Source organism: Lepisma saccharinum, chromosome 26 (assembly GCF_977018435.1).
Source record: "Lepisma saccharinum chromosome 26, izLepSacc3.1, whole genome shotgun sequence".
Lineage (NCBI taxonomy): Eukaryota > Metazoa > Arthropoda > Insecta > Zygentoma > Lepismatidae > Lepisma > Lepisma saccharinum.
Genome location: NC_139254.1, coordinates 22,012,759 through 22,024,930, shown reverse-complemented (window position 1 = coordinate 22,024,930; position 12,172 = coordinate 22,012,759). Strand labels below are relative to the sequence as shown.

At 42.7% G+C, this 12,172-nt stretch overlaps 1 protein-coding gene across 1 annotated transcript in view; it reads right to left on the bottom strand.

The window, feature by feature from the left end:
• Positions 1-11,845, bottom strand: part of LOC145979725 (adenylate cyclase type 10-like) — a 91,641-nt gene extending 79,796 nt beyond the window's left edge. The window contains exons 1-3 of the mRNA XM_083112705.1: positions 11,734-11,845; positions 5,241-5,540; positions 38-175 (exon numbers count right to left, since the gene is read on the bottom strand). Of these exons, the coding sequence (XP_082968831.1) occupies positions 38-175; positions 5,241-5,535 (433 nt within the window). The 5' untranslated portion in view covers positions 5,536-5,540; positions 11,734-11,845. The remainder of the gene's footprint in view (positions 1-37; positions 176-5,240; positions 5,541-11,733) is intronic.
• Positions 11,846-12,172: the final 327 nt, after the last annotated feature.

Below are 12,172 nucleotides of genomic sequence, written 5' to 3'. Positions count from 1 at the left end.
ATGTGGAATTGTGAAAAAAAAGAAAAAAAACACCTACCGGAGAACTTGAGAACGTCGCCACCATAGGACAGGATGACTTGAACCAGGACTCCGATGTAGGTGTTGAGGGTGGCTGTCAGCCTGTACGTGCCTCCCTTCCCGGTCATATTGTACTTTTCGCACAAGGATGTGAAACCTATCAAAACATGAAAAAAAAAACATCATTACTATTGTAATAATGCAATACTAACGCCTAGCAGAGTCAAAAATAATAAAATATATACAAAGAAAACTACAAATATTTATTTACATTTTAAATTATTTATTTAATGCCTATACCTTAATTTGAACCAATAGTGAAAGTGTAAGAATTTGTTTATTGGGTCATTCCATGTCAAATGAACCAATGGTCTGAACCTTGACATATCAGAATTTTATAATTTTTGGTACAGTGGTAGTTCCAGTAAAGTTAACAGTAACACCCATACTCCCAGCAAACAAGATTGGTCGATTGATTTTTGTTTTTTTGATATCGCTCTTCTGCCTCTTTTGAATACTCACGACGATGAGGATGAGTAAAGATATGACAAAATTAGGACACTCACAAAGAGCACATATGCCCAGGCCTGATTTTTCTCTTCCGCTGATAGTTGTGTGGGAATTTGTCTCCCGCGTTTTCCAAATCATAAGGATATATCAGTAGACGCATATTTCTGTGATATTTAGGGATACTACATTTGATGTGATTGCTTTCCATAAAATATTCCCGCCAATGTAAAGACTCGAACTCAGAACATTCAGTTGTGAGTTCATGAGTGGTACTTGTGTCTGGTCACCGACAGATCTTAACTTTGCCATAAGGTGAAGTGTTGGCTCCACCAACCATGTCTTTGGATCCAACATGGCGGCCAAGACATTTCTTGTGAACTTATAATTGCCAAAAAGGTGTTGGCAACACTGTCTTCGAGTGAGCAGCAATCAGGACCTTCGGATTTTCAGCGCTGAGTTCAGCGCTGTAGTGATGGGTTATGGCCGTTCCTTTTCGGGAGTCAGTTCACCGGAGCTCGCTCACCGCAAGGAGTCGTTCACGAGGAGTCGTTCAAAGGAACGATGCAGCTCCTTTTTTGCGAGACAGTTCACTGGAGCTTGCTCACTGAGAGAGTCGTTCAAAGGAACGACCGACACCACTAGTAGGGTTTTTTTCGTGCAGTTGAGCGAAGGGGGAGGAGAGGATTGTTGCTGGAATTATTCTGAGTGAAAAGGATTAGAGAGGGAGGGAACTTCGCCTACTACTCCACATGAAATAAAAAAAAGAAGAGAACATACACAGCAGGAAGGAAACAATGTACTGGTCAGGGTGCGAAATCATTGAAGACTGATGGGGAGGGGGGAAGAAGATCTTAATGTACTTCAACTTATATATATATATTTTTGTGTTAGATAAGTTCTGAGTCTTCTTTGTTGGATTCAGGTACGTAGCTAGGGGAGGGGCTCGGGAGACTGAAGCCCCCCGAAATCCTACAAATGTGTAACTTAATTAGTGTACTATGGTAATTAATTTTACCCCCACAAGATTAAACACCTTGTATAATAAGTTGTAATATACTGAGAAATACATCTTCATAGCATCTACACCCCCCTATCTTCTCCTTCAGATGGCGGCTGCTGATAAGAGATGAACCCCTCCGCGAAATGAAATTTCTGGCTACGGGTCTGGTTGGATTCGTTGCTTACGTTTTCGTACCATTAGATTAACTGTGACAATTAAACATGGACGTAACACAGTATCTTTTTCTGGAGGGAAACAAACGAGTCATATTTATCCACGTAATAGTGGGACAGTCCTTCAGTTCGAAATTGTCATGCTCCTTTTACACCATTCTAATAATGAACAAGTTACTGCGACTGAAATAAAATAATATGTGTTGAATACAATTGTATTTTGCAAATCATTTTTCAGGGGATCGTCGCCCCCTTGCCCCTCCAGTTACTGATGTCCGTGCATTTGGATAAACGGTCAAACAAACACCCATAAGAGAATGGAGGACACAACGCTAATACTTGGATTGCAAATAATAGCACTTTAATTTACACGCTCTCCCCAGTCCTCCCGGACCCACCTTTTCTTTACGATAGTAGTTGGGGGCGTTCTGCCGATTGAAAGGCATTTCAATATAGAAGAGCACAAAAAGGAACCCTGTGTGTTTCATCGGAGCTTGTTTCCACCTGCGAAGTTCCTTTTACAGTTATTCTCACATTGCGAAAACATGTCGCAGTAAGTGTTAAAAGTGAATAACCAGCCCATCCCCCACTCCCTTGTTGTTCCGCTACTGTATTGTTGTTATAAATAGAGTGGCGCGCATTTCTCTGTGGAAAACCGCCACAACAATAATACAGCAAGCAGAAACAAAACACGGTCGCTCTCTCTCTCGCAGGTACTTGGGAGTGAACGACTGGGAGCGGGAACTGCCGGAGCGGCTGGCAACACACGCAAAGCTCACGACTCCGAGGAACGAGGAACGACCACAGAGGAACTGCTCGTTCACCCCGAAGGAGCGGGCAGTTCACAGCTCCCAAGAGGGAGTCGTTCAAAAGGAACGACTCGTTCACGAACGACCCATCACTACAGCGCTGAAGCTTCAGTTGACATCATCGCCTATTCCACCCCTTAACGTTCGAATTTTCATCACAAATTGTTTCAAAATGGAGGCTACAGTTGCTCTTTTCTCTGCAGTTTTGGCTGTTGCTTCGGTTTTTATGGAAACACCGTTGTTGAATGAATTTAAAAGAACAACTAAGGATAGTACGAAGGAAGAGGAAGATTTATTTCTACTTACAAGTGCAATGGCAGAACACACACATTTATTCTGTAGATTTCCGGCCCGTAATTCACTTCCATCGTTCACATCGACGCCATTGTAGCTCATCGTTAGCAGACTACAATTACCCACAATTCCTAAAATCCACCGCTTGCACCAGCCCCTGTTTGTGGCGGAAGAGGTGGAATCTGATGGATTCAGCGCTGAAAATCCGAATGTGCGGAATGGAGTCCAATAGTGTGACGTCACAGCAGACGACGCGCTGGGACTGAGTCTACACAACGAGAGAACGTGTTTTCTTGGTATCCAATTCAATGCTATTTTCGTTCGGAAGGGGTAGCTTTAATTATTGTGACTGCATCGTACATCAATGTAAAGATGAGATTTCAGAGAATACGTCTATATATAAAATATACCTTACAGATGAAAATATAAAGAATAAATGGAGTAGGAATCGAGTAAAGCGAATGCTCCAAAAGAAATCTCAGCCAATGGGCGTGCTCGGTTCAATCGCCTGAGGCTGCTGGTCTCCCACTGTTTCCCACCATCCATAGCGGCAGCGTGGCCGACTTCAGATCGGGTGAACTTCGGGTCGGCTTCGTCTGTGTTCGGAACTGGAATGTTTTGAAAATGCATGATTTTCTTACTCCATTTATTCTTTACCTTATCCGCTGTAAGGTATGTGGATATATAGTCGTATTCTCCGAAATCTCACCTTTACACTGATGTACGATACGCATCATAATTTTGTTTCATAACTGCTGTCACAATAATTTCCTTTCCGAAGGAAAATAGCATTGCATTGGCTAAAAAGAAAACATGTTCTCTCGTTGTGTAGACTCAGTTTCAGCTCGTCGTCTGGTTGTGACGTCAGCACTAAAGGATTTTGATTTGATTTGAATTTAAAATTTGGGAGCGTCAGCACTTAGGCTATTTTTCACTCGTCACATTATACGGGGGCCAGTCCCTTATCATTACAAATAACAACTCTAACGTTGCATAACTAAAAATCGTAAATTTTCTGACTTCTTATAAAAGCTGAGGCTGCAAACGGGCACTCAGCACACACAAGGACGAAAAACAGGACAACACAAAAAATTATACAGGCCATAGTGCCAGTCGCCAGAGCCTCGTTAGTCTTCAGTCCAGGGTGTACTACGTGGAAGTGAGGTTGACTTTTGGGTGCACTACGTGGAGGTAAGGTTGACTTTTGGGGAACTACGTGGAAGTGAGGTTGACTTTTGGGGAACTACGTGGAAGTGAGGTTGACTTTTGGGTGCACTACGTGGAGGTAAGGTTGACTTTTGGGGAACTACGTGGAAGTGAGGTTGACTTTTGGGGAACTACGTGGAAGTGAGGTTGACTTTTGGGGAACTACGTGGAAGTGAGGTTGACTTTTGGGGAACTACGTGGAAGTGAGGTTGACTTTTGGGGAACTACGTGGAAGTGAGGTTGACTTTTGGGGAACTACGTGGAAGTGAGGTTGACTTTTGGGAAACTACGTGGAAGTGAGGTTGACTTTTGGGGAACTACGTGGAAGTGAGGTTGACTTTTGGGTGCACTACGTGGAAGTGAGGTTGACTTTTGGTGCACTACGTGGAAGTGAGGTTGACTTTTGGGGAACTACGTGGAAGTGAGGTTGACTTTTGGGGAACTACGTGGAAGTGAGGTTGACTTTTGGGGAACTACGTGGAAGTGAGGTTGACTTTTGGGGAACTACGTGGAAGGTACCCCTTACACCCTACCACTAATGGACTCCATCCTTCAAGACGTCGTTGTGTTAGTGCATAATTATCCATTCATATCCTTGTGTTAGGGAATGTTTATGTAATCGGTTATTTTGTGTGTGTTATTAAACACGTATTTTACATAAGGTGAATATTTCTCCATTTCACACCTGCCCAACCACCGAAACTTTGAAGCACAAACTGGAATGGGGCTAACGCTCCCCGACAGGAAGAGCGACAGTTTCGCCCCAGGTGTGCATATTCCAATATCGTCGGAATGGGTAATGCTGCTGCTGCTGCTGCTATATATACATATATAAAACGCCTAATGAAATGGTAGTTTCGACTTTTTCTCAGACAAATGAAATTACGGCTAATCAAAAGGAAGTTTCAAATTTTCCAACCTAAAACAAAATCTTGAACCTGTCCTCTTTCCATTCACATGTTTGTCTACGCCATTGGAAGTTTCATATTCCCAAGAGAACAAGTAAAATAATTCTCCCATAATCTTAATGCTAAGTTTTCGCCCCTTCCTACAACCATCAAGCGCTCAGACCTCTCCTTCTCCAGCTCTTCGCGGGGAAAGGTAGGAAGGGGAAGGGAGGGGCGATTTGTGGTATTTCCTGAAAAAAATACACTATAACTGTTCTTCGTAGTCTTATTGAGAGATTGTTTGTTCAGACAGTTTTGAAACACTCTGTATAAGGAAACTTGCCTGAAACGTCTGCAAAAAGCAGAACAGCGTCGAATCTTCGGATCAAATTCTTTTCCACACTTGTCTGCAGGAGGATCTCGTCTGGCAGCAGGGTGGATAAGATGACGGCGTTCTTGTAAACGGCGATGCTCGTCTTCGGTTCCTCACTGGTGCCCTTCTGGTCGTCCAACTGGCGTAGGTGTACAACCTCCTGCAGCTGCTGTTCGCTCTCCTCTATCTCCCTCAGCGTTATTTCTCGGGGGAGAATGTTGTACTTTTTAACCTTTACTCTGGTTCCCTCTCTTTTCGTATTCATCTTGGCTGGAAAACACGAGGTGCACAATTAGACAAGAACACTTCCTACACAGTAAAGGAAATTGTAATGAATGATATACACCCTGTGTCTAAAACGTTCGGTGAATGATATCAGAAAACAAACAAAACAAAAGAAACAAATCATGGAGTCCAATAGTGTGACGTCACAGCAGACGACGCGCTGGGACTGAGTCTACACAACGAGAGAACGTGTTTTCTTCGTATCCAATTCAATGCTATTTTCGTTAGGAACTTTCTAATAGTCTGAAGGGGAGTAATGTTTGTGTATATATATCTTCCTCTTTTGTACCTTGTTACATTTGTACTTGGTGCAGAGTCTGAAGAAGACCTTGCTAGAAGGTTGAAACGTTACGTTTAGTTTATGTTTTATAATAAAGTAAATTTCTGCCTTGGTGAGCATATTGAGTTTTTACAAATTACCTTTATCGGCCTTCAAAATGATCGCCATCCGCCATTACATACTTTTGGCAAGGTTCATACAGTAAGACTTCTGGAAATTGTCAGCAAAGACCTACATGAATCGATCGCAGAACCGGTGTTTCACGTTCTTGGATTGCCGCAACGTCCATGCCCTTGCCCAATTCCTTCGCCATCAATCGTAGAGTCAGTCGCCGATCGAGTGTCAGCAGTGTCGCACTCGTTCGATCATGTCTGGGGTTCTGCTTGTCGACGGCCGACCCTAACGTGGCTTAGAAAGCGTTAGAACCAGTCGTAAACACATTTTCTGCTCACGGCTTCCTTCCCGTATACTTGCACCAACATTTTATGCGTCTCCGTCGCCGTTTTCCACAACTTGTAGCAGAACTTGATGTTCACTCGTTGCTCCATTTAGTGTTGCCCACGAGACGAGACATGTCGCGTCTCGTCTCGTTTTCGAGACGAGACACGAGACGGGACGAGACGGCTCCTGAAAAGTCTCGTCTCGTCTCGTCTCGAAAGTCTCGAAAAAATATAAACAAAACAACTAATCAATTGCAAATATTTATTTATTCGGAATAAAGCATTTTCATTGGAAACCCAAAACAGCTTCTATTACATGAATAGAGATCTGTAAGATTCCCCCTCGAAAAATCCTAATTCGTCACACGTTGTCCGTAACGAATTTGCCCAGACTTTAGCCTCGTGTCCCTGTATCTTCCTACTGAAATTTCCTCAGAATACCTTAAACCTGGCAACTATCTGCTACCCCAAGAGCTCTCTTCCATTCATCCTTGCGCAAAACGATCCGGAGGTAGTCACTGCCATTGTTTTCTACGGCCCTGTTCCAGCCATACTGGCGAAATTTCTCGCCCAAACAGACCCTTCTTTCATTTGCGACCCTCTTCTCAAAATCCACAGCAGCCTCGAGTGCTGGTTGCAAACTTCAAAGATTTCGCACTAAAAACCTAGGTAAAGGTAAAGTTCCAAGTGCATATAACACAGTGTCATAAAGGCACATTTACGGGATGTGGGAAAAAGTCATTTAGGAGGCGAAGTGATCAGCATCACACTCCGGCCGCTTTTGCCCTCCAGGATTGCCCCCATGCACCTGTCACTTCAACCTGAAAGCTATCTTGTGGAAATTTCACACCGAAGCGACAAGCGACACGTATAATTCACACCCAAGCGACAAGCGACACAATCCTCTTCAGTCTGAAGGAAAACATTCACCCCGCATCCGTGATCAACGGACCGAGGCTACAAGAGACACGTGCAGCTTTTCATGTGTCTTCTGTTCGAAAGGTTGCATTGACTACTGAAAGTTCGCTTCCAAGTGACTCGTGTCGCTTGTCGCCTGTACCTTTGGTGTGAAGAAATCTTCCTCACAGTAAAATCTTCGAACCGAAGCTGCATGTCTCGCTTGTCGCTTGCTTGTTGTTCTGCTTAGGCCGTTTTCTGGATACCGTATAGACAGTATAGTCGCGAGGGTTGTTTTCCGCGCATGTGCGATGAATGCTTGCGTATATAAACTGAAGTGTCCCTGTCGTTCGTTGCTTCAGTGTGATACTTCCGTGTCGCTTGTCACATTGAACAAGTCACAGGAGAGAAGCGACAGGCAACATGTTTCGCTTGGATACGAATCCTCAGTAAACGTAACCTTCCGAACCGAAGCACCACGTGTCTCTTGTCGCTTGCGTGTCGCTCAATTTGGGTCGTTTTCTAAATATCGAGCATAGAATCGTCTCGATCTGTTGGTACTGCCCGTGCGGTGAATACTTTTATCATAGACGGAACGGAAGGGGATCCTGTCGCTTGTCACTTCAGTGTAAACCCCCGTGTGGCCTGTCGCGTGTTCCTTCTGTCTGAAAGCTCCCTGCGTGTGAATATGAGCTAGAAAAGCAAGGCAGATTCTATACATTATCTAGCTATTGATAATCAACAAACTTTATTTGATATACTCATGTTCTTATGATTAAGGAATCATATTTATTCTCACTATAGCTATAGTGAGCAAAGTGATTACAGGTTTAACGAATTTTCGAGAATAATATTTGTGATGTCTTCCAGTTATAACTTTTGTTGGCATAATATCCTGCATTATTTTCACGAGACGAGACGAGACAAAACGAGACAGAACCCTTCGAGACGAGACACGAGACGGGACAAACGAATATTTTCGAGACGAGACACGAGACGAGACAGCATTTCCACGAGACGAGACGAGACAAACCAAAGTCTCGTCTCGTCTTGTCTCGTCTCGTGGGCAACACTAGCTCCATTGCACTGTGACACTACCTCTCACACTGGTTGCGCTCGACTGCCGCAGCGGGTATACTTTGACGGCAACGTGTACAAAGGAATGTATCCCATTCTCTTTGAACGCGTACTCAACGCTAGGTGGCGCCTCTCGACATGTCTCTGTTCATGCGCGCGCATCTGGCTCATGTTGATCCACCAACCCATATGAAACCCTGAGCAGTGTCGCTAAAGGTGTTTTCTACTATTACGGCGGGCGGCCTACATGCTGGCAAGCGAAGTGGGTAATACGCAGCAGACCAACCAGACAACAGCGGTGGCGCCAAGAGTTACGACGTCGAGGGGAGGAGGTGCTGCCCCCACTTCGTTCTACATGCTGCTGGGTTTCTTATCGCGCTGTATTGATCGCTTCCCCGCTCTCCACTTCCCTTTCTAGCATGTAGACCGCCCGCCGTAAGACTACACAAGAGCTATAGTTATGGGGAAGCCTGTAGTTCGCATATTTTCTGAGGTTTCAGAAAGCTTGGTGGATCTAGGACCATTCACCGAACTTCTTAGACACATGGAGTAGTTTACATACCCAGTGAGTGTCGATCATATCGACATTTTTTTAAATTTTTTTGTTGTGGTATGAAAATGTAAAAGAATAGTCTGCAACAACAAGCAACAAGTCACGAGAGGACCCTGATGGTTGACGAGACGCCGTGCACGTGCAGCGTCTCACTTACCACACCCAACTTGAAGACAGTGTTCTGACGTCATTGAGGTATGCCTTCGTTGTTAGTTTAGGCTTGTTAGGTTTCAGAGGCGAGGCGTCCGGTCATCGGGAGATGCGGCGAGCGATAACCAAGCAAAATAATAAAAATATTGCATTTTATATATTTTAGAGAAGCAGTAAAAATAATATTTGTGCGAAATAAGCCAAGCGACAGCATGAAGCAGCTCGAAATACGCAAGAGATTCGCTAATTTTAGCGCATCGAAATGAGGCCCCAGTACTACCCCTCGCCCCGAACCCTCCCGCCAAGTTTCCTATTGAAGGCAATGGTGTTCGTCGGCCCAGCTCATCGCAGAATGGTGCGAATCTCTCTGGTCTCTGCCGGTGCCGAGAACAGCCGAACGCTTCCGAACAGGCAGACAGGTCCAACGACCTGTACTTTCCCCCACTCTTGAAGGTCTGGCTCATAACAGGCCCTTTTTTCAGCCTCCATCCCCATGTTTATAGCCACGGCAGAGTTTGTCAGGAGTCATCAAGATTCTTCAGGGTGTCCAGTGGCGTGCTCAAGGAGCGGTGGTGAGGTCATAATTCTGTTTAGGTTCAATATTCTTTCAAAAAAAAAAAAAGAAGAAAGAAAAGGCAGGAAAAGATGGCAAAATGAGGACTTCAGCAATGACTATTAAAAAATACACGTAACCCCCCCCCCCCTTCTTCGAAAATCCTGGGCACACCACTCGAATGTCTGCTATTTGTATGGGATAGAATTATGTGTCTTTTGTAGTCGTAAGATCTGTGGTATGAGCTTTTACATTGAATTGGTAGTGACCTTGGCGTTTATCGCAGATAAATATTGTGCCTCCCCGCCTCTCCGTTGAAAGATCGACCCTGACGTTTGGCAAATCCTGCGATGACTACGTTAAAATGTCACGGTTCGCCACTGTTAGGTTTAGTTCGCGGATTGACTAAAAAGTTATTTTGGGTAAGAGAGCTAACCTAACAACGAAGCCACATCTCAATGACGTCAGAACACGAAGTGTCTTCAAGTTGGGTGCAATAAGTGGGACCCCCAGCTTAGAAACTGTCCCTGTCTATAGGCAGCCACAAGAGACAGAGAGAGAGAGAGAGAGAGAGAGAGAGAGAGAGAGAGAGAGAGAGAGAGAGAATCGCTTGATCAGTTGGTCTTCAGTTTTTCAGTTAAGTATAAATAATATAAGCATTTTTGTTAGATCGTTATAACTATAGATAGTTTGTTAATTGATTGGCAACGTATCTGCATCTAAACGAGACTAATTCACATTCGTCATAAATTGCTTCATAATATAATACGTATGTATTATTATACAGGGTAATTCAAAGTGAATGGTGCAACTTTACAGTTATTATGACGTTACTATTTATGATAGAAAATCAGACAAGGCGTCAACATGAAGAAAAACTCTGGAAGTTTTACTCACATGGCTCACATTACAAAGATTCAACATGGGAACCACGTATAACGTGGTAAACATCCAAACGACAATCAAGCACGTGTATATTCTATGCACGAGACAGCAAGTAATTGTCCATGGTTTCGAAGACACTAACAATTCACAGTCGTAACTTTGGCAAATCTTTCCGAATGGTGAAACATGTTCATTACTACCAAAACGCATGTGGAAATGTCTTTGCACCATTGTGAGTGAATCAGTTTTTGATAGCTCCAACACATAATACACCTTCTACTGGTCACTAGCCATTTTGCAACACTGGCGATCCTGGTGGAACAGCGGCAAAGCAGCAGAAGCCCACTTAATAAGAAGAAAACGTCCAGAGTTTTTCCTTTATACTGAGGCCTTGTTTCATCATCATAAATAGTTACGTCATAATAACTGTGTAAAGTGAATTGCCCTGTATATGGGGTTCTAAAATGAACTGAACTGTACTGCAACTAGCATGCATATTAAGTGCATACATACATGCATACATATGTAAGTATGATATGTTTTATAATATATTTTACATATCCAGTGAGTGTGAAGTAATTATCCCTGGTTAGAATTTTTCTTTCATGACCAGAGGGTGGTAAGTCCCACATTTTCATTTTAAAATCGCACTCTGAATATATTTATTTTATTGCACTTAATGATCATTGCTTCAGTGTAATTTGTTTGCAAGAAAAATTTCAGCAGAAATTAACTGTAAAAGTAATGTTTCAAGTACCAGAAATTGTAACTCGGTTACTTATAAAAAGTAACTTTCCGAACACTGACACACACACACATACATATGTTCATATATATGAATTTGGTGGGAATTCAGCATTTAGTATCTTGTAATCCTAACACACGAATATTACATGCTGGATTAAGAGAAAAATATGGATTTCTTCCCTAATAAAACTTACATTGGTTCCTTGTTTTTATAAAAGAAATATAAGTAATGTCATTTTCAGAAAGCTAAACAGTGCTGCTCAAGAAATTAGTGCAAGGGCTATGAATGTTGATGGGATTGACCAGCTAGTAAAAAGAACCGATACAAGATGTCAACATTAGCAAAGCTTTGAGAGTAAGTATTCAATATTAAGGTGCAACCTTTGATAAACATTTGTTAAACCGGAATGTTATATACGGAATGTAAAATGCGTACTAGTACAGTCAACTTCTGTGTATAGACAACAGTAAAACAACTTCTTTGAAAACATTTTTGAACAAGTGTAACCTTCAATCTCATTAAAAAATATTCATCTATCTTCCGATACACTTTATAGTAAAACGTTAGAATGTACATTTACAATACTAATAATTACCAATCCCGTAAGATTTTTGAAAAACACTTATAAACGCGTGCTATATATTCGTGGACATAAAAGCTATTCTTTTAACTGGAATTGCACTACTGCAAACGATATTACAAGATTTGTTTCACAAGGTAGGCTATAACAGCAGCTTCATTGAGTTTTCTGGCTGCCAGAAAGTCTTCATTCTGCCATGAACTTACGTCATCAATAAGCAAAGAGCTTATATACGCTCTTTGTCAATAAGCTACTGTTTCATTACCAACATATGACCAAGTATGACCAAGGATTATATATTACAGGATGGAACACTGAGCATACTCTCTATTGACTTGTGCGAACACTTTTCTAAGGTCTTATAAACCACAGACTATACATACCCACTACAAGCAGAACCATCTGGCGGGAGAAGACAACGTACTCGAACAGTGAGGAACTATCGATGTTTGAG